The sequence below is a fragment of the Narcine bancroftii genome, chromosome 3, assembly GCF_036971445.1.
Source record: "Narcine bancroftii isolate sNarBan1 chromosome 3, sNarBan1.hap1, whole genome shotgun sequence".
NCBI classification, from domain to species: Eukaryota; Metazoa; Chordata; class Chondrichthyes; order Torpediniformes; family Narcinidae; genus Narcine; species Narcine bancroftii.
This window is the reverse complement of record NC_091471.1, coordinates 260,687,686-260,711,551: the sequence shown is the minus strand read 5'-3', so window position 1 is coordinate 260,711,551 and position 23,866 is coordinate 260,687,686. Positions and strand designations below refer to the sequence as shown.

General features: G+C 43.6%; 1 protein-coding gene across 3 annotated transcripts in view; it reads left to right on the top strand.

The window, feature by feature from the left end:
* LOC138758619 (single-stranded DNA-binding protein 3-like) overlaps positions 1 to 23,866 on the top strand; it is a 133,786-nt gene that overhangs the window by 79,218 nt on the left and 30,702 nt on the right. For all 3 annotated transcript variants that reach the window (XM_069927845.1, XM_069927846.1, XM_069927844.1), the window contains one exon: positions 19,202 to 19,291. In XM_069927845.1, the coding sequence (XP_069783946.1) occupies positions 19,202 to 19,291 (90 nt within the window). The remainder of the gene's footprint in view (positions 1 to 19,201; positions 19,292 to 23,866) is intronic.

Genomic DNA, 23,866 nt, shown 5'->3' with positions numbered 1-23,866 from the left:
ACTTCTCAATAACAAACTCAATCAGGGACTCTATTTAAGGACTCACTTGTGCACTTTATTGATTTTTTAAATTCTCTCTGTATTGAACAGTCAGTTTGTTTACATTTCTTTATTTGTTTACATAGTATATATCTTCTTGAGTACAGTTTTTTGCAATAAGTGACAATTCTGGCTCACCCACAGGGTAAAGAATCTCAGGGGTGAATGTGATGCCATGTATGCACTTTGACAATAAATCTCATCTGTGAACATTGAACACTGTGTGGGACTGGTGAGAATTGATGTCTGGAGCCTACTCGATGTTTACCCCATACTTCCATGAGAGTCAATGGTCTGGAATCTTCACCCCTGAGAGTCTGGAACCTTCAACCAGTTGGAGTAAACACCTTTGAACTTAGGGTGACACAGTTACCATAGCAGTTTGCACAAAGCTATTACAGTACCAGGGACTCAGGTTCGAATGTAACGAGTTTGTACATCCTCCCAGTGACCGCGTGGCTTTCATCTGGGTGTTCCAGTTTCCTTCCATGTTCCAAAGACATATAGGGTTAATTGGTCACATGAGTGTAATTGGGCAGCTGTATCTCCAAATTAAAAAAATAATAATTTCAGGATCTGGGCATTGCTTCCTGTCCCCAATTACTTTTGGGAAGGAGGTGGTGAACTATTTCCTTGAACCCATCAATTGACGGTACTCCCAAAGAGGGAATGAATTTCAGGATTTAAATCCAGCAATGACCAGGATCTATTGACCTACTTCCAGGTCTGAATGGTGCAAATGTGTAGGGAAACCTGCAGGTAGCGACCTTCCCAGGTATCTGCTGCCCTCTTCCTCCTTGGCGCCTGAGGTCACGGGTTTGGGAGATGCTGTTGGAATAACCCCAGCGAGTAATGAGCAGCATTGGAGGTCAGCATTGAACCTAGGCCACAGGAGCTATAAAGCAGCAGCATAATTATGGAATGCAGGAGAACACATCACACAATTGCTTGGGTGGCCACTCACCATTACCTCCGACATGCACTTCTGCATCATTTATTAAATCAGGGTTAATCCCTTGGCTTGTTGGTAATGGCTGTAAAGGATGTGGCAGGTCTCAAGGTTGTGGTGAGGTACGTCTGTCCCTCCTAGTGCTTTACTCAGGTGAAAGGTGCCAGGTCTCTAGTGAGTTGATTTCATTTAGCACATTTGTAGTGCCATGCAACATGGTAGACAGTGGCAGTGGCCACTTCTATCAATGTTCTCATGGACAGATGCCCCAATGCAGTGGCTCTCAACCTTTTTTCCCCCACTCACATACCACCTTAAGTAAGGAAAAACCCAACACCCAACCCCAACCAACCAATTTTCCCCTGCAGCCACTGCAACCGTGTCTGCCTGTCCCGCATCGGACTTGTCAGCCACAAACGAGCCTGCAGCTGACGTGGACTTTTACCCCCTCCATAAATCTTCGTCCGCGAAGCCAAGCCAAAGAAGACTAACCACAGAGCACCTATAGCATCCTCAGCCATAGTTGCTCTGTGGTAAGGAATTAATTAAGAAAAAAAGGTTGAGAACCACTGACCTAATGAGGCTCAGTGTCATGCAATCTCTAACGCAGTGAGAGTCCTTGTCTAGGGACCTGTTCCACACAGTGTGAGATAATGTGTGTGGAACCATTCGCCTCTTGTTGGTGACTGTCAGAGTGACCTACACCCCAAAGAGGTTCAACGTCTTGATGATGCATACTACACTGAGAGACAGTGTCTGTGTGGTCTGTACCCCAATGAAAATTGATGTTCGGGGAAACTTTAATTCAGTGATAGAAAATGTTTCTGAAACCTGTAACCCAATGGGCTAGTGTCCACCCCCAATAAGGGTCAGTGTCTGGAACCTTGACCTCTGAGAGACAAGACCTGACGTCCCAGTTGGAGTCGATCGGTAGTGGCAATCTCTGCAACTTTAATTTCCTTAAAATTTTGTGGCTGATTGTGTTGTTCACACTGGGCACAAGGTCCTGTGGGATCCTTTTGGCTCTGTCCCATGCCCATTCCCCCCACAGGCTGCACTCTCAGAATTAATCCTGAGGGAGCAGTGGAGGACAAAGCCTTAAACCAGTCAGCAATATAGCTAGATATTTAATTCCCAGGACCTGGTGATTCATTGTGCTAAAGGGGAGAGGGGGGGAATGGGGATGGATGAGCTCACAGTGCATCACTACTTCAGTGTGCCCCATCATTCATTCTGTAGAGCTCTTCCAAATGGGTACTCTTGCTCAGAATTACCCACCTGAGAGGAAATGGCACCCCTTAGGATCACCCCTCTGTCAGAGCAGTAATCCCTCAATATTGCCTCCCCCCCATCAGTGCAATGGTCTCTGTATTGCCCCCCCATCAGTGCAGTGAACCCTCAGTATTGCTCCCATAAGTGTACTTCCCCCTCAGTATTGCCCCCCTCCCCCGTAAATGAAGTGATCCCTCATTATTGCCCCTTGGACAGTGCAGTTCCACCTGAGACTTGTACAGTTATCCTTTCGTCTCTCCCTCAACATATCCTTTGAAAATGTAAAAATCCCAGACCACCACGCTCCATCAGACCAGCTCCGATTCTCTACTTCGAACCTGCAGACAGATCCTGGCGCTCCTCTAGTTCGAGCCTCATCATCAATGGCCTTCCTCTATCAGTATTCCTGACTCTAATCTGTGCAGCAGCTCCCACCCTTAGGCTGCATTGGTCCTGAGCCCTGGAATTCTTTCTCTTGGCTTCCCTGCTACCTTCTTGACTTTTAGAGTCTAGACACTTCCTACAGCCACCTCTTTGACAGAGCTTCCCATCGCTATTTGGCTGTCTTTCCACCCGGTTGTGTGATGGGCATCCTTCCCTTTGAATCAATGACTTGGCCCCATAGCAGTGAAGCGCCACACCATCTTTTCTCGGAAGGCCTGGGTGGTTGTAAAATATTCCCCATCTGTTGGATGGGATCTCCCTCGTCTGCTCTCTGTTGCTCCTTCCTTAACCAATATTATCATACTTGTTTGCGGAATCTTGTGCTAAAACTGGCTTCCAATGTTCCCCGTCCAACAGTTTGAAGAAAGCTCCTCGTTGGCAGTGTTTGAGGTGTTGTGAGTACTCTTATGGAATTTCCTTTCCCTGTTTATTGACAACTATTATTTATTATTGTTGCTTGGGTAAATCTTTGCAATGATAATAAAGGCCAAAAACGTCCTGCCTTGCTCACTGAGATTCTTTACCAGAACCGAACAGCTGATTAATATTTCCTGCAAATCTATTTGCAATTAGCACCATTAATTAAGGCCAATTAGTTGCACTGTCCTGCCCTTTGCTGACACTCCTGCTTATTGTAAACAAAACAACGGCAAATCGTGTGAGCACAGGATCATTCTCTGATTGTGAGTGTCAAGTTGCCCGCTCGCTGAGCTTCAAGCAGCACTGACTTTATGGTCTGTCACTGGTCTCTTTGGTCTGTTTGCCTCCCAAAACTGGCTTCGAGTCTAATTTATTTGTAGAATTAGGTTAAAATCCACCCAGCCCCCAAGTTTTTAACTGAATGTACACCAGATCTCTGTTAAGACTCTTACCTATTCACAATCACAACACTCCCAGCTGTTTCAAATTCAGGTTATTCCACCTTCACTGGAAGTGCCTGCAGAGCACTGACTTGTACTGGAACATAGATTTTAAATTAAATTAATTAGTAAAAAATTCAAATTAGGTCATTTTAAAAAAATTTAGACATACAGTACGGTAACAGGCCCTTCCAGCCCATGAGCCCGTGCCGCCCAAATACATCCAGTTCACTGTTATTATGCCTGTAAATAAGAACTACATTTCCCAGCGTGCAATGCGTGCTGTTAACGGAAACCAGAAGTGGTATATAATGGGAGTCGCGGGCATTATCGCTGGAAGTTGGTTGAAGCAGCTCAAGGAAAACAGGTGTGGGAGGATGTAACTTATCCATGCTTACAAACTATTGTCTTCTCTTACTCACTCAGACAATTCTGACACCTTGTTATGCTTGTTCTTTCAAGAAGAACGACTTTACGTCGGATAAGCGTTAAACCCACATATGTAGGTTGCAGTTTACCGACAATCTAGCCGATAATTGGAAATGCTTCAAACAGCGATTCCACATTTAGTTCAATATTGTTTCCCAAAGCAACAACAAAGTGAAATGGTAGATTCAAACAGCTAATAGAGCAGGTGGGGAGGTAGATATATTCCAAAGATATGTGCTGCCTATGGAAAGTCCTGCTATTAATGTTGGAAGAAGAATCATTTTGCAAAGCACTGCAAAGCAGGGGATACCAAGAGAAAGGTATGAGGAAATGGAGGAATTCTTTGTGGATTCACTTCAGACTTCTACTGGCAAAACAGAACGGATCATTCAAGTAACTCTGAATGAGAATAATTCCATTTAAGCTTGACACCAGAACTCAGGTGAATCTGTAATCTATGGACAATTACCGTAAAGAGCACAATTTATCCTGTGAAATTAAAAGTGACAGGCTACACCGTCAAGAACGTTCCAATAAAAGGAATGGTGATCTTCAAACACAAAGCTGTGATCTAAAGTCACAGCTACTGATTGTAGAATGGAGAGTACAGTCATCAATATCAGGTTTGAGTGCATGTGATGAGCTCGACCTGGTGCAAAGAACACAACACTCATGAAAGAGTACACAGACATCTTTGAGGGGCTTGGATGTTTACCTAGTGTATACAAGATCCACATAGATGAGACAGTGGCTTCTGTTGTCTATGGATGCAGAAAAGTTCTGTTTCCATTTAGAGACAACTTAATCAAGAACCAGCACGCATGGAACTTAGGAAAGTCATTCAGAAAATTGAAAAACCAACAGATTGGGTCAGCTCACTGGTCATTGTTCAAAAGAAAAATGGAGCCTTTCATATATGTCTGGACCAAAGAGATCTCAATACAGTCATCAAGAGAGAGCATTTTAAGTTGCCGACATGGGAGGAAATCATGTCCTGGTTTGCAGGTGGCAAGTGGTTTACCCAGCTCAACGCGTCACCATGGTTTTGGCAGATGAAGCTCAATGAGGCAAGTTCTAGACTATGCACCTTCAATGCTCCACAAGGAAGATACCGTTTTCTTTGGCTACCATAGAAGTTATGGTAGTTAAACTTCTGCATCAGAAGTTTAACATAAAACCATCCACATGATCTTTGTAAGTATACCTGGAGTTGAGACCACAATGGATGATATCTTTGCACGGGGGTCCACTAAGGATTAACTTGAATCGCGACTAAGGCAAGTGCTTGGCATGACGCGGAATGTCAATTTGAAATTAAACAAAGGGAAATGTGGGTTGGGTGTAAAGACACTGTCCTTTGTAGTAGATGTCATATCTGAACAGGGAGTGGTCTGATCCAAGAAAGACATCAGACATTGAGAATTTTGTGAGGCCCCGAAACAAAGAGGAGGTGACGTACCTGGCTAAGTTCATCCCTCGCCTGTCAACTACATCAGCACCACTTAGGTCACTCCTTGAGCAAAAAAATGAGTGGATCTGGTCACATGAGCAAGGAGAATGCTTCCAGGCACTCAAAAAGTCCTAACAGAAGAGCCAGTAGTAGAATTTTATGATCCAGATAGATGCACCAGGATCTCGGCTGATACATCTTGATGTGGCCTTGGAGCAGTACTACTGCAGCAGCACGAGGACATATGGCAACCTATGGCTGATGCATCAAGGGATTTAACAAGTGCAGAAGCGAACTATGCACAGATATAAAAAGAGCTTCTTGCTAGCACACTTATTTATGCATGTGAAAGGTTCCATCAATATATTTTTGGACCAGCTTTTGAAGTGGAGACAGACCATAAACCATTGGTCTCAATTCAAACCATTGAAGGACTGTCCCATGAGACTACAGCACATGTTGATAAGGGTTCAGAAATATGATGTGAAAATGATCTACACACCAGGAAAATACATGTTTGCAGCTGATGCACTGTCTTGAGCAGTAGACAAGAAAGAAAAGAGAGACCAAGAGGTTAATGCAGAGATACAGGCTTATGTTGACGCGATTATCACCTCACTTCCAGTATCCTGGGATAAAAAAGAGCAGATCGGGAAAGCAACAGAAATAGATGAAACAATGAAAGAGCTCAAAGATACATTACGGAAAGGATGGCTGGCAGCTAAGAATGTCGGTCCAATGGGTATTCAGGATTTCTGGGTAGATAGAGATGAACTGTCAGTTGTAAAAGATATAGTCTTCAAAGGGTGCAGCTTTGTGGTTCCAGTGTTATTAAGCTGGGAAATGCTCCAGAAGATACATGAAGTACTTCTTGGTGAGGAAAAATGCAAACGTAGAGCTTGAGAGATGATGTACTGGCCAAGAATGAACCAAGACATAAGACAGACCAGTGCTTCATGTGAAATAGACCAAAGCTGCAAGCAGAACCATTTACACCACACCCTGTACTTCACAGTTAGAGAAGATTTATTTGACTGTAATGGGAAGAGTCATGTAGTGGAAGCAGACTATTTTTTCAATTACCCAGAGGTAACAACATTGCAATCAACATCTAGCAGTTATCATTTTTATGAAAAGTGTGCTTGTGAGGCATGGACTTACTTGTGAAGTCGTATCAGACCATGGTTCACAATTTTCGAGCAGTGAATTTGAGTCCTTTGCCAATACTTGGGAGTTTTGGCATGTAACTTCAAGCCCATGTCACCCAAAGTCTAACAGCCTAGTGAAGACCCTCATGAAGAAAATCCATGATGGACGAGGGGATTTCCACAGAAGTCTAATGACTTCCAGAAGGGCACCACTACAGAATGGCCTTTCTCCTGCCCAAATGCTGATGGGTTGATGCATACTACCTACCAACCTTCCAATGCATGAAAACCTGTTATTGCCCGAAGGAGCAACACAAGGTCAAACAGGCTAAAATTGAAAAGAAAATAGAACAGAAACAGAATTATGACAAGGCTACGAAAAACCGACCGGCCGGTCCTGAAGTCTGGAGTTCCAGTGCAAATCCGAGATCACAATTCTGGTGCACAGGCCTTGCCAGGATATGTGGAAGGGAAATAGATCCACATTCCTACCAGATCCAGATAGGGAGGAACACCTCTGAGAAGGAACCGCGTGGATCTACGACCTCAAGCTCCAGCCCATAGTTGTGACCTGTCACCTGTCAGGACTCAAAAGGGTCCAGTGCAGGAAGAAAAGGAACATTGCTCAGAGTCCACAAAAAGATACCGTCGAACGCAGCAAATGCAAGAAGTTCAACGATGGAAACATAGCAAACTAAAAAGAACTGTTAAACCACCTCAGAGACTGATTGAAACCTGCTGAATGGAAAAAGATTGGTCATGGAATGTAGATACTTCTGTTATGTAGACATAATATTGTATTTGTGTTTTTGTTTTTTTTAAAGGGGAAAGATGTGTTTTAATGCATGCAAATAGAACTACATTTTCCAGCATGGAATTCACGCAGTTGGGTGGAAACCAGAATGGTATATGTTGGGAGTCACAGGTGTTGTCATTTGAAGTTGGTTTAAGTAACTCAAGGAAAATAAAGTTGGTTAATTGTTAAACACGTGGAAAGTCATTCTTTTTTTTAAAATTTTTTTATTTTTCACACCATAAACCTCATTGACCATGATACATACATTTTCCTTTTCAAATATATACAGTGTCATTTTCTCCCCCCCCCTCCCATCCCACCCTCCCTACCTCCCCCCCCATCCATTTAAAGTACAAAATCTAACATACATTAAACCAGTCAATGTTGTCATTCAATAAAAATAAACAAGAAATTCCACTGAGTCAATTCTTTTCATTTCCTTCTCCTTTCGTTAATTTAGGTAGGTTTTCTCTATTGTGTTTCATGTAAGGCTCCCATATTTGTTCAAATATTTCAATATTATTTCTTAAGCTATATGTTATTTTTTCTAATGGAATACACTTATTCATTTCTATATACCATTGTTGTATTTTCAAATTATCTTCCAATTTCCAGGTTGACATAATACATTTTTTTGCTACGGCTAGAGCTATCTTAACAAATCTTTTTTGTGCACCATCCAAATCAAGTCCAAATTCTTTGTTTTTTATGTTACTTAGGAGGAAGATCTCTGGATTTTTTGGTATATTGTTTTCTGTAATTATATTTAATATCTGGTTTAGATCTTCCCAAAATTTTTCTACTTTCTCACATGTCCAAATTGCATGAATTGTTCCCATTTCTTTTTTACATCGAAAACATCTGTCAGATACTGTTGGGTCCCATTTATTTAACTTTTGAGGTGTGATGTATAGCCTGTGTATCCAGTTATATTGTATCATACGTAACCTTGTATTTATTGTATTTCTCATCGTTCCAGAACATAATTTCTCCCATGTTTCCTTTTTTATCTTTATATTTAAATCTTGTTCCCATTTTTTGTTTAGTTTTACCATTTGTTTCCTCATTCTCCTTTTCTTGCAGTTTAATATACATATTTGTTATAAATCTTTTGATTATCATTGTATCTGTAATCACATATTCAAAGTTACTTCCCTCTGGTAACCTCAGACTGCTTCCTAATTTGTCCTTCAAGTAGGATCTCAATTGGTAATATGCCAGCACTGTATCTAGAGTTATATTGTATTTATCTTTCATTTGTTCAAAGGATAATAATCTATTTCTTGAAAAACAATTTTCTATTCTTTTGATCCCTTTTTTCTCCCATTCTCTAAAGGAAAGGTTATCTATTGTAAAAGGGAGTAACTGATTTTGCGTCAATATTAGTTTTGGTAATTGGTAATTTGTTTTATTCCTTTCTACATGAATCTTCTTCCAAATATTGAGTAGATGATGTAATACTGGAGAACTCCTACGTTGTACCAACTTTTCATCCCATTTATATAATATGTGTTCAGGTATCTTTTCCCCTATTTTATCTAGTTCTAATCTAGTCCAATCTGGCTTTTCCCTTGTTTGGTAAAAATCTGATAGGTATCTTAATTGTGCGGCTCTATAATAATTTTTAAAGTTTGGCAGTTGTAAGCCTCCTTGTTTATACCATTCTGTTAATTTATCTAGTGCTATCCTTGGTTTTCCCCCTTTCCATAAAAATTTCCTTATTTTTTTCTTTAACTCCTTGAAGAATTTCTCTGTCAAGTGTATTGGCAATGCCTAAAATAGGTATAATATCCTTGGGAAAATGTTCATTTTAATACAGTTTATCCTTCCTATTAGTGTTAATGGTAAATCTTTCCAATGCTCTAAATCGACCTGTAATTTTTTCATTAATGGATAATAATTGAGTTTATATAGATGGCCGAGATTTTTATTTATTTGTATACCTAGGTATCTTATTGCTTGCATTTGTCATCTGAATGGTGATTCCTTCTTAAATTTTGAGAAATCCGCATTATTCATAGGCATTGCTTCACTTTTATTTACGTTAATCTTGTAACCCGACACTTCTCCATATTCCTTCAATTTCTTATATAATTCTTTTATTGATAGTTCTGGTTCTGTTAAGTACACTATAACATCATCCGCAAATAGACTGATTTTATATTCCTTTTTTTTTATCCCTTTGAAAGTCATTCTTCTTGAAAGAATAAGCATAACACTAACCTAAAATCCCCATATGTTTTGGAGGGTGGGAGGAAACCAGAGAGCCGGGAGAACGTACCAACCCCTTACAGACCAATGGCGGAATTGAACCCGGGTCACTGGCGCTGTAATGATGTTACGCTAACTGCTACACTAACTATTTTGCACATACTGATTCTCAGTGGGGGACAGGTTTAGACACTGATCTATATGTGGTAAAGATTTCACAGACACTGACTCACTGAGTACATGTTAAACAAACGCAAACTCTCACTGTTCACGTATAGGTCCCACGTATGTTGGGACCCATTAAGGTATGGTACCCATGAAGGAGACTGAGCGCAGACTGGGAGATCGCTTCACTGAGCATCTTCACTCTGTCCTTACCAGTGACAGGGCCCTCCCAGTGGCCAACAATTTCAATTCTGCATCCCACTCCCATACTCACATGTCTGTCCATGGCCTTATGTACTATCCCACACCTGATTTTCCATCTGGGCACCCTTTAGCCGGATGGCATCAACATAGATTTCTCCATTTTCTAACCTGTTCTCCATTCCCCCTCCCTTCCCTTCCCCTTATCTTCTTTGTGTCAGGACCATCCTCCCTCCCTGCTTTGCTGCTGCACCCGCCCTCCCTTCTCCACCTATTACCTCCTGCCTTTGGGACCATGCCCCTCTCCCCATCCACCCCCCCCCCCCCCCCAGCCTTTACCTTTTTGTTCTGATGTAAGCTGACATTTTTCCATATTCGACATTTTTGATGAAGGACTCGAGCCCGAAACATCATTTATGTATCTTTATCTTTGACCTGCTGAATTTCTCCAGCATCGTGTTTTTACTTCAGGCCTGGTGTCTGCAGACTTTCCTGTTATTGGGTAGGTTTGGAATTGGGTATTTTTTTTTAATAATCATTTTACAATATTTGGCAACACTGACAAAGCCAGAACTTACATTCCAAGGTCATGGGGAGCTGTTTTCTTGACCATTACTGTTCTTCAAGGGGAAGTGTTCAGAGAGGCATTGTCAGAGGGGCAAATACTGAAGGATTCTTGGACTTCAATCCCAGATACCATAAAAGAATAGCACTGTATTTCCAAGTGGGACCTGGAAGCAAACCCTCAAGTGGTGATGTTCTCATCCCATTGCTCATCTTGTCCTCCTTGGCTTGTATATCAAGGGTCTTGCTGGGATGATGCTGGTGGTCTTGGCAAGTAATTAGATTGGCACATGAATGTAAGGAAAATGGAGGGTTATGGGCTGTGAGAGAGGGATGGAATAGATTGATATGGAGTCAGTTTATATTCAAGTTCTATCTGATAATTCCTTACCCAGCAGCAACAGTGGTGGGAGGGAGAGTGTCAGATAGAGTATGAATGCCAATCAAGGGACTGTGTAATGGTGGATGTGTGATGGCGTATGTGTTACGGAGTATGAATGCCAATCAAGGGACTGCATAATGGTGGATGTGTGATGGCGTATGAATGTCAATCAAGGTGCTGTGTAATGGAGTATGAATGCCATTATGTAACACCAGGTGTACCATACTAGCATCATGGAATATGAGGGTTACAGAGCTTGTGGGACAGATCGACCACTATGTAACTCTCAGGTTACAGTGCTAGTGTGAAGAGACCTCTCACTGTAACGCCAGGGTACGGTGATGGTGTGGAATCAGAATTTATTGTCGCTAATATGTCACAAAATTTGTTGTTTTGTGACATCACAGGTGGCAAATAATGCTATAAATTATACTTAAAAATTAAATAAATCAGTGCTAACAGAAGAAGAAGCAGGTGAGGTAATGTCTGTGGTTCTTTGTCCATTTTGTCCCACACGATGTTCATCTTCAGGCTTCTGGAGAGGGCATGGCCTGGGCAGAGGAGGAGGTCCTTGAGGTTAGAGGCTGCTTTCTTGATACCCCCTCTTGTAGATGTCCTCGATGGAGCAAAGACTGATGTCAATAATTGCACTGGCTGAGTCTTTTTGTATCCGTGCATTGGCACTGCTATATCGGACAGTGATTCAGTCAGACAAGAGACTTTGGTGACAGACCAAATCTCCACAAACTCCTCAACAAGTCTAGCAGCTGGGCAAGGCTTCTTCATGATTACATTGACATGGAGGCTCCAGGACAGATTTTTAGAGATGTTAACACCCAGGAACGTAGTAACCCTTTCCACTGTTGACCCCTCGATGAGGGGTCCTGAAGTCCACAATAATTTTCTTGGTTTTACTAATGTTGTGTGCAAAGTTGTTGTAGCGAGACCCCTCAACTAATTGAGCTATCTCCTCCTGCACGCTTCCTCATTGCTGTCGATGATTCTGCCAACAGCTGTGATGTCATTGGCAAATTTGTCGATGGGATTTGAATTGTGTTGAGACACCTTGTTGTGTGTGAAGGGGGAGTAGAGCAGTGGGCAAAGGATGCATTCTTGAGGTACACCTTGTCGATTGTCAGTGAGGAGGAGATGTTTCCGATTGCACCCTGGATAGATTTGTCACTCTGTAACTCTAGGGTACAGTACTGGTGTGGACAGGCCTGCTGTAAGGGGTGAGATGAGGGAATGGTTTCCATGTGGTGAACTAGCTTTTGCCTATTTGGAACTAAAAGGTTTAAGGCCGCTGTTTTCCCCTGACTGAGAGTGGCCAGAGTTCTCGATGGTCTGCTTGCTCTTCAGTGCTTTTCCTGACACATTTGTTTAGCAGGAATTAATCAACCAATTGATGCTCCAACTGGCAGGGAGACCGGGAGCAGGCCATATAGCTGGCAGGTCCAGGGATGCCTCTGCTGCCAGCAGCCACACACAGATCTCAACACACCCGGCATATAGGCCTCTCAACACACTGACACGCACGCACACAACCTCTCTCACACACACACACACACACACACACACACACACAAATACGTGCTCACACACATGTGTGCACACATACACACACACATTCTCACACACACACAAATATGCGCTCACACACATGTGTGCACAGAGTCTCACACGCAGACAGACAGACACACACACATGCATTCACACACACAGACATAGACTCGCACACACACACAGGAGTGCGTGCGTACAAACACACTCAAACAGACCTTCTCTACACATAAAAACACACATGCACTTACACACACACTTACACACACACACACACAAAACCACCAACTGCCCTTCCAAAACGCACATGTACATATATACAAACATACACACCTTAAACGCACACAGTCCACCCAACAACACATAATCATTCATGAACAACCTGCCAATGCACACATGCATTCACCCCTCCTAACAGCTACTCATAATATACACATGCTTTTGCACATGTACATAGAAACACACTCATGAATACACACCCACTGTCACACCCAAGTACACAGACATGCCCACACACAGCCATCAATATGCATTTACTACCCACACCCATTCTCTCGACCTTGAATATCCTGTCCATAAACCCCACGCAGAACAGCAACACCCCAACTTATTGTCTAATCCAAAACCCTACCGTTATCCCACACAAATGGTCCACCTACCTCAAAATACAGAACTGTACACACACTTCCCCGACCCTTCACCCCTGACCCACCACCCCTCTTTACGCATTAAACCCCCCAACCATCAACCCATTGACCCATCTCCCCGACCACCCCCTGACCCATCAAACCCCCATCCCATCACACCACACCCCTCCCCCACACCCGACCCATCTCTCTCAATCAGTAGCTAAAATCAAACACTTTCACATGTTGTATTGGTCTGGTGGCTCTCCCAAATGTTCTCATTTAAAATGTTCATTGTACTTTCTTCCAACCAAGCTTCCTGATAGCTTTATTTGATCTTCAGTGTCAAATCTTCGTCCAATTTACAATTGGATCGCAGATGCTTCATTGAGGCGACTGTTGACAAAACCGTGTCACTGTGTCCCCCTCCCCTTGATGGATACACACCCTTTTGAGTCAGGTCGTGACTGTGCCCTTCCTCCCTCCCATCACTCAGCCCTCCGCTGTGCTGCTGCCATTCGCAATCTTGCCCGAGTGTGAAAAGAGAAGGGTTTTGAAAAACTGGCAGGCAACCGATTCCTAGGAAGATTGGAGTCCATCAAACAGAAGGGGTTGTCGCAACATGGATGGAAAATCCGAAATGGTAGTGGAAAGCTGTCATGTCGTGTAGAGCAGAACTCCCTCAGGGTCACTATCATGGCCGCTGCTTTCCTTAACACATAGTATTGACTCAAACGCGGTGAAGTGGGCATGGTTTCCAAACTGTAAAGCACAAAAGTCTGCAGATGCTGGGGTTGAAGTAAAAAAACTGAATGCTGGAGAAACTCAGCAGTGGAGAAGAGGAAAAGACATCAAGGGCTAGAAGGTAAAATCTAATAATGAGAAGTGCAAGGTATTGCTTCTTAGGAAGAAGGAATGAAAACAGATTTCTAAAAGGGACACAGGACAGAAATCAATGAAAGAGAACGGAGTGTTGGGATTTATAATTATTTTTCTAAAAATAAACTTTATTCATGATAAATTGTATGCAAGGATATTGTGACGAATCATTGTAAAATGTTGGTTTGACCACATCTAGAATATTATGTCCCGTTCTGGGCACCGTACTTTAATGTAGAAGTGAAGGCTCTAAAGTTGGTGGGAGAAGATGGTTAAACAAATTGGTTGAATTTTGGATGCGGATCTTGTTACGTGGAGAACGTGGGGCTGTTCTCCTTGGAACCAAGGAGGCTGCATCTTTCTGGTGGAGGATCGTGAGATCCAGACAATTAGCTTCCATTGGTGGTGGGGCCAAGGGCCAGGCAAAGATGATTGGTACAGTAACCAAAATTGACATGAGGAAAAAAAATATGGAGCAAGTGGGTAGGATGGGGTGGGGGGGGCGGGGTAGTGGTGGAGATAACTTCAATAGTAGCATTCTAAAAGAAGCTGGAGAGATATCTGTATTCGCAGAACTAAGAGTGTAGGTCCAGGCAGTGAGACCAGCTGGATTGTTCTTGCACAGAACTGGTACACTCTCAATGGCTTCCTTTGCTGTCACCACAGCAAATCTGAAAGGTTGTAGATTTTTAAAAAAATAGTACATTGAAGATCCACACACAGTAACATTCCATGAGTGGCAACCAGACAAAGGTCAGCTAATCTCTCTCACTGTAGTGCTGAGTGAGCAATGAACCACTCTCAGTGAAGGTGGCCATGAAGTCACTGGATTGTCATGAAGCCCATCTGGTCTAACAATGTCCTTCAGGAAAGAAAACCTGCTACTTTTGTCCTGTCTGGTTTCTACGTGACCTGCTGCACCATCTGGTTGACTCTTAACTGATACAGACCCAATTCTCAGTTCAGGGGTCGTGAAGGTTGGACAAGCAATGCCCCATCCTGTGACAAATTAATTTATTGATTTGTCCTCCAACAGAGCATTGTCCTTGAGAGTCTGCAGCATGCCCTCAGTATTCCCTGCCGAACCGTCTGTTACTCTCTCAGTCTGACCTTTAAACATGGCAGCACAGTTTCCAAAGGTGCAGCCCCCACCCCCACTACAGCCCAGGACGCCCTTCCAACAGTGGAACACTCCCTCAGTACAACCCCTCTGTCTCAGTGGTTCTCTATAATGCAGCATTCCCTCCATATGGAGCCCACAGCGTGACCCTCCCTCGGTACCTCCATTCAACCGGACTAGTCCTCTGACAGCAGCTCTTACCTTGAATCAGCTTTTACTCCACCACACTCACAAGATGATCATTTTGATGAATGATTTCAATTTATTTAATAGCTAATCCCGGCAGGAGCCTGTGCTCTCAGGAAATTTGGAGTGGGCTTTCAAAGGAAATTATTGTTACTAATTCCATTGGAGAGTCAGAGGATGGTTGTAATTCCCTTCCCCCTGAAGTAGGGTGGCTATTGGCGAGGTGGGGGGGGCAGTGCTTATTTAGGTGCTGGAGCTCACCAAAAACAGCAACAAGGTCTCGCCTTTGTGGGCAGCGTGTTGTATTTGACATTGTATAATTGAGAGTGAACAGTAGGATGAGGGAGAAGGACGGCTCGTCTTGGAAAAAACAGGTTCATTGTATGCCCAGAATAGTGCTCAGGGAAGGGCAGTGGCAGTCCGATGAGCTCTGACAGCACTGCCTAATGGAGTAGGTCTGGCGGGGTATCATGATCCCTGATATCCCAAAGTCTTTACGTCATCACTACCCGGACTGTGATGGAATACACTCACATGGATGTGCCTCCAAAACGCTCACATTCAGGATAAAGCATTCTGCCTTTCTGGCACGCCTTCTACGATTGTGAACATTCAGCCCTCACTACCGCGGTGTCATGGAAGCAGTGTGCGCCACCTGCAGTTGCTCATTTCTCTGAGTGGGTCCCTCCCAAAGCCGTTACCTGCCATGCCACAAATTAAAAGGAGCAAAGGTGCATGTGAGAGGTACTCAGAGGTGATGGATGGCCCCAGGTCAAGTGCCTTCTAAATTTGGAAATGGAGCACAATTCTTCCGGCATTACTGAGTCAAAATCTTGGAGCTCTCCATCCAATAGCACTGTGACTCTGCAGTGGTCCAGGATGGCCCCTCACCACCACCTTCTCAAGGGCTCTTCGAGTCAGCCAATGTAAGTCAGAGCGGAGTTAAAACTCTTGGTTTGACAGAGGGAACATTTCCTGCTTAAAAAGTAGTGTATGTATGAGCTGAAAGTAAAAATGTGGTTTTTGATACCTGCAGGGTTTGCAAAGCTAATGATACAGACCCAATTCTCAGAGGCATTGAGTGATTGCCAGGTGGAGGGTTTTAATGGGGACTCGAGAGGCATTGGAAGCATGGGTTTCCATGGTTACTAGTAGTGCAGAGCCCGTTCACCTGACCAAGGGATGGATTTTATTAGAGTCAGGAGAGGATTCTCCTGATCAGCCTCCGAACCAATTAATTTTTAATAGTTTTGAATCCACCACAGGTTGTTGAAGTGGAGAGTTGAGTGCATGGAGCTGTGAGGGGAACTGTTGAGCTCGGCAACAACACAGTGCGGCGCTTTACTCCTCTCTCTGCCCTCATTTAAAATTCAGATCATTGCCTGCAAAGCTTCAGCATTTTTTTTTGTAAACCTATTGCATGTTTATTTTTTAACCCTTTCACTCCCTGATGTACGGATTTCTGTTTAGGTGGAAATTTTAAAAACATTCCAAGTGGCTCCGGGGTGGTGGGGGATGGGGTGGGATAGGTTGGTCCATTTAGTGACTGGTGCTGAGGTACAGGAAGGCAGCCTTTAGCATTGCTGAGATACGGGGAATGGGATGGGGAGGCAGGAAAAGGAGGGGAATAAACCAGGGAGAGGGAGATGTGACTCTGGTGTTAGGGTAATGGGGTGTGTGTGTGTGTGTGTGTGTGTGTGTGTGTGTGTATGTATGTGTGTGTGTGTGTGGTGTGCGTCTGCGCATGTGTGGGTGTCTGTGTATCTATGTCTGTCTGTGTGTGATTTTGTGTGTGTGTCTGTCTATACATATGTGTGGTGTCTGTACATGTATATGTCTATGTATGTGTGCATCTGCATATGTGTGTGAGTTTGTATTTGTGTGTATGTGTGTGAGTCTTTATGTGTACCTGAGTCTGTGTGTGGCTGTGGTGTGTCTGCATGGGGGTGTGTGTATGTGTGTGTGTCTGCATATATATGAGTCTGTGTGTGTATATTAGTCCGTAGGTGTGTTTCTGCACATATGTGCGTGTGTCTGTGTATGTGTGTGTCTGCGTGTGTGTGACATACATACACTACTTTTTAAGCAGGAAATGTTCCCTCTGTCAAACCAAGAGTTTGTGTGTATGATTCTGTGTGTGTTTGAGTCTGTGTGTGGCTGTGGTGTGTCTGCATGTGTGTGTGTGTGTGTGTGTGTGTGTGTGTGTGTGCGCGTGTGAGAGAGAGAGAGTGTATTGACAGTTGTGACTGGCTGTGATGCCTGTCATGGGTGAGGAGCCAGTGCTGCTGGATCTGCCTGTGCCATATGATGAATGCCTGGGGCTGAGAGTGCTGGGCTATGGGGGTTGATGGATTGTTTACCTCCTCAACATGAGGTGAGAAGGGGGAAGCGCCTTGTGTGTGCAGCGGCCCAGAGCTCCAGGCAAACTCTGCACCCTTGCAGGGTGGAACCGCTGAAAGCAAGCTGCTCCTGCAGCAGCTCGATGCTCATCGGATTAGTATGCATGGCCGGGCCTGAATAAACCATTCACTGATTGGATAGGGAGATGGGGGAGGCACAGAATGAGGTTCCAGGATAACCTGGGGTGGGGAGGGGTAGCGAATGTTCGATATGTTCGGCAGGAGTCTGTGTAGAGGCAGCAGATTCTGACGTGACCCTTCCCTGTCTGTAGCATGTCCTAGCTCAGTACGACATCTCCCCAACTCTGTCTGCAGTCAGCATGTAAGTGAGATTACTCACAGCCCCCACCTCGACTCAATGTCTCTCCATTCCACCCCAGCTAGACTGGGGTAAATAAGATTAAATATATCTGGGATTTCAGGGTAAAACAGTTGAATTACATAACTAGTTCAACAACCTTCCTAATTTTTGGTTATCTTACCGTCTCAATAAACTGACTGCAAACCGTTCAATTAGATTATTTTGTAAATCTGTTATTCCTTATATAAACCTCTTAAACCCCTTTAGATTCCAGCCTGTATCTAACTCCCCAGTATCTATTACCCTGTAAATAAGCTCCACCTTCCTGAACCTCTCCACCAGCCTCTAACTCCTAACTCAGTCACACTTTTTTGTAGTTCAACATATAACGCCCCTGAATCCCTCAAATTACAGATTCCAGCCTGTAACTGACTCCCGGCGTCTATTTCTCCACATGTAAACAATCTGAATTCCTCAATTGGATCCCAGCCTGTAACTCTATCCTGGATGTCCGTAATTTTATATATAAAACTGCAGAATCCCACTATCCCATTCCAGCCTGTAATTCCCTCTCGTGTATCTGCTACTCTATGTATAGATTTCCACCCACCCTCCCCCTCCCCCCCAAGACCTCTAGGTGGGAATCCAGTCTCTATCCCTCTCAGATATCTCTTACTCAATAAATAATCCCCTCCAAATCTTTCAATCAGAATTCAACACATAATGCCCTCTTAGTTGTCTGTTTCTCTCTATATAAACCACTAATTATATCCCAGACTGCAACTCTCATGGGTGTCTGCTACATCAACCCCCTGAGCCTCTCGAACGAATCCATCTTGTAACTCCTCTTGCATATCTGCTGCTCTCTATATAATGGAGCCCCTTGATTAGATCCATCCGTTAACCCGCTCTTGCCCATCTACTACTCTCCATAAACCCCTTGAACCCCCTCAATTGGATCCAACCTGTAACTCTCGCTGCAGTGTGCACACACCTGGTTTGATGTTGGCTGTTCTGCCCATTTATCCTCAACCTCTTTGACTGATCCATGACCTCTCTGACTGGCTGACCCACGGCCTCTTTGACTGACCCTCGAGGGGTGATGTGGCCAATGCAGGTGGTCGCCGCCTTGTGGTTGTGTGTGGGTGACTGGGAGGGTGCTGGCTCTTCCACCAGGAGTGCGAGCTGAGCGTGCTAACCCGTTGCTTTTCTCTTTGCAGAGTGCAGCAGCAGCTCCAAGCCCTGTGCTTGGTAACGTGACTCCCGGTGATGGGGCGCCAGGGGTCCCTCTGCCACCTGGCTTCTTCCAGGTAGGTACTCACACCTTAGACACTGCAGTGGGGACTCCACGGGGTGGGAACAGGAGGACTGGATCGGATCTTAGGTTCAATGCTCTGAATCTGAAGCTATTTGCCACATCCGACAGCAAGCATTTGAGTTAGATAGCTCCAGGGATGAAGGGGTTGGCTTGTGAGAAAGGATTGAGGAGTTTGTTCATCAGAAGAATGAGAGGTAATCTTACTGACACATAAGATTTGGAGAGGGGTGGAAAAAATGTATTCTCTGCTGGTGGCTATTGAGAACCAAAGATTCCTTTAAGATGGAGATAAAGAATGTTTTCTCCCGAAAGGTCATTCTCTGCTCCAACGCACTGAGAACCAGATTCTCTGGAATCATTCATGGCAGGGGGAGAATTCTTTCATCTATAGGAGATTTGTTGGTCATGGAGAACAAATAGGAAAGTGAGTGGCAGCCAAGATCCAATCAGCTCTGACGGCAGAGTGGACTCAAGGAACTGCGGACACACAGGAGGATGCAAACACTGGAAGCTGAAACCAAAACTAATCTGCTAGAGGAGCTCAGCGGATCGAACTTGATTTGTGGGACAAAGAGACTCGTTGGCATTTCGAGCCGAAGCCCTTCATCAAGCCCTTTCCCGCAGATGCTGCTCGACCTGCTGAATTCCTCCAGTGGATGGTCCAGAAACCCCTCCGCAGCCGGGATCCCTCTCAGAACTCGGGGTTACTGAGCTGAGGCCCCAGTACATAGAGAGGGCCAGGTTCAATCCCTCTTGTTTTCTGCCTCATCCACTGAGGTAACCAAGAGCCCCAAGCAAGTATTTCCATCACTGTAACCTTCTCGAGAACCTCAAAACAATGTTGTCAGCATGTTGGAAATACATAAGAGCATAAGAAGTAGGAATAGGAGTCCGGCCCGTCGAGCCTGCTTCATTGTTCAATAAGATCATGGCTGATCTGGCCGTGGACTCAGCTCTTCTTACCTGCCTGTTTCCCATAACCCTCAATTCCCCTTTCCTTCAAAAATCAATCTATCTGTGTCTTAAATACACTACTCTCTGGGAGAAGCAGTTCTCCTTAGATTTTGTCTCAAATCTCGTCACCCCTGAAGCCAGGAGGAGACGTCCCCTAGTTCTATCTCACCTGCCAGTGGGAATGACCTCCCTGCTTCTATTGTGTCCATTCCATTCATAATTTTCTATGCCTCACGAAGATACCCCTTCATCCTTCTAAAGTCCGATAAGTGTAGTCCCAGGCTACTCAACCTCTCCTTGTAAGCTAACCCTTCATTTCCTGGTGAACCTCCTCTGGACTTCTTTCAAACCCAGTGCATCCTTTCTCGTAAGGAAACAGGAATTGCACATGTGTTACAATACTGAAGGGTGTCTTTACAATTTTGCTCCCCATCTGTAAAATCCTTGCTGCTCTCAAGCTTTATGCCCACGTAACCATTCCCCCCCCCCCCACTCCCCCTTCCCTTCTCCATCTATTATCCTTTGTCTGTGGGCTGATGCTCCTCCCCCTCCCCTTTGCTATTTATTCAGGTGCCTGCCTACATGATGGAGGACTCAAACCCGAAACGTCGGTTCTGTATCTTTATCTTTGCTTTAGAAAGGTCACTGCTCGTCCTGAGTTTCTCCAGCGTGGTGCTGGTGTCTGCAGATTTTCATGTTTTATGAGCATCTGTACAATGCCACCTTTTCTATTTGATCTCAACCCAGGACTGAGGCCCACCCCTCCCATGTCTGGTGTCTCACCCAGACGCTTCTCCGCACACATCCTCTCCACTCTCTGCTCACTCTTTAATCCTCTCTCTGCTTTTCCTCTGACTTTACCATCTGTTTTGTGTACACACTTTGGCCTTGATTTTTTTAAACTCTAACTATGACACAACATAATTGATGGCCTCAAAAAGTTAAAAAATAATAACCGTAGATTGAAAATCTGAAATAAAAACATAAAATGGTGAAAATAGCCACTCAGGCAGCATCCGTGAGGAGAGAAACAGTTAACAATTCAGGCTAAGGATTCTGAACACAGATGCTACCTGACCTGAGTACTTCCATCATTTTCTGCTTTATTATTATTTAATTAGCTGTTATCTTATTCTTTGAATAGCACTGCCATCACGTGGAGGATGTCTTTCCTGCAGTCTACTCACAGACTGACGTAGAATACAGCACGAAAGTCTGTGATGGTAGTTAAAGGTGCAAAAATGCTGGAGGAACTCAGCAGTGTGAACTGGAGGAACCGCAGGTGCACAGGAGGTGCCTTCACCTTGAGGAAGGGCTCAGGCCCGAAATATCGGGGATATGTCTTTACCTCCTATGGACGGCATGAGACCCCGCTGAGCTCCTCCAGCACTTCTGTGTTTTTACTACTCACAGACTGACACCAAGCACAATGAGAGGCTGTAAACATCAGGAAATTAGGAACTGGTTTCCCTGCCCGTCACTGCAGTCCAGCATGAATTGAAGATTAAACCCCAACCATAAAGTTATATCACAGGTTGATTCATAATGCAAAATAAATGCATATTAAAGCCCAGGTTAGAATCCATCATTATTGTTACTAGTTAACAGTTAATCATTTTGCCACTTTGTATAAATGTAAGGAAACAGATTATATTCAGTTCAGGATTTCAATTTATAGAGTCACAGAGTGTGGAAATAGGCCCTTCAGCCCAATGTGCCCATACCAACCAAATTGTCCCATCTACACTTGTCCCACCTGCTATTTTTGACCATATCCTTTGACCTCATCCAATCCATCTATCTGTCCATATGATTCCGGTTCACCTTTTGCAGATTTGAAGTAGACCATTCTGCCCAACTGGTACCTACTACCTCCATAAGAGCCACTTCCCACCACCTCTCCATCTCACCCCTCACCCAGTTCGTTTGCAGGAAGGGCCCGATTTGCTTCCCTCATTATATCTGAGATTCACTTGTGTGAAACATTTCATTTTAACCACACAAAACCAGTTCTGATATCTTAAGCCCCATTGTCAAGAAAACATAAATTCTGCAGTTTATTAATGGCCCAGTCCAGCTTGTTACAAGGCCCCAGCAAGTCAGACATTGTGGTAAGATGCAATGAACTATTCCAGGGTTTTTTTTTAAAGTTTGAGAGCTTGAAATAATTTTTTAACTTCCCCAGTACAGTCTCAATGCTAATCCATGTTTTTGGAATCCCACTTCTAAGACATGGATTTTAAAATGACTGTTTTACCAATTAAATATAACTGTGTGTTTAATTGGTAAAACAGTAAATATTATTTTGCCATTGTTATTTTGAAAGTTTCCTTTCATTTCCTCTCATTACATCCTCAACAAAGTATTATGTATCTTGTTTATTCTTTGCTAAATAATTATTTCTTCAACAAGATCATATCATTTAATTTCACATCAATCTGCTCTACAAACTTGGTTATAAATTAGAAAAACTGTTTTTAAAATTTCCTTGCACCCGTGAAATTTTAATCTACCTAAACAGAGAGAAAAAAATAATTCTGGTCTCTTTTACTTCTTACACATAGAATTTGAAAGTGGTGAAAGTTTTTTTTACAGATAAAATTACTCATTCTTTTGAAATAAAAAGTGTTTGAGTAATTGTGAATTATGTTTCAGATCTTATATATCTGGAAGTAAAGTGTATTAAACTTCTGAAAGAAACAGATAAATGGAAGACTAATTTTCAGCCATATCTGTTTCCTGAACTTCTGCTCTCACCCTCTCTCCCAGGCAGATCAAGGGCCCTTTCCATTGTCCTCACTTTTCATCTCACTAGCTTAAGCATCAATCAGATTTCGCCATGAGGCACATCTTCCCCTTCCTGCTCCTTGCAGCATTCCCTCTTCAACCTCTTGTTTCACTCTTTCATTTGCATTCTCAGAACTTCCCTGTGCAACAGAGCCAATGCAGCATTTGTCCTTTGACCTCCCCTTCCCACCATCCAAAGGTAGGACCAAACATCCTTCCAAGCAAACAATAGTTCACTTTCACTCCACTCAATCTAATGTTCACCATGCGAGCTGACAATGCAGTCTCGTGTTCAACAAGACCTTGCAGGACCCTACTCACAATAATTTATCGCCCCACTCCTACTCTGCCTTTGGTCTCCGACACACTGATCCCCGTCAGCCCAATGTAAGCTCAATGAACAGAAGCTCATTTACAATTTAAGGATGTTGGTGTCCTTGGGACTCAATATTGAATTCACCAATCTCAGACAACCAGCCTTTCCTGTTTATGTCAGAACTGGCCAATTCTGATGCAAGCTTATCTACATTAACTCTGTTCTCTCTCCATAGATTTGCAAAGTATTTCCAGCATACACTTTTATTTCAGATGTCTAACCAGAGCTGAGTTTCTGGATTTTATTGTTCCAGCATGTCTTGGGAGTTTTTCCTACTCTCCAACTACCTTTGTTTATTTACAACTGGGCAGCTCCAAAAGCATTTGTATCACCTGGACAACTTTGATCTCCAACCCATTCCTTTTCTTTATCCACTCTTCCTATCTCTGTGACTGAAAACATGTTTATTTCCAGGTTTGCAGTTTTGATGAAGTCATCGATCTGAAAGGT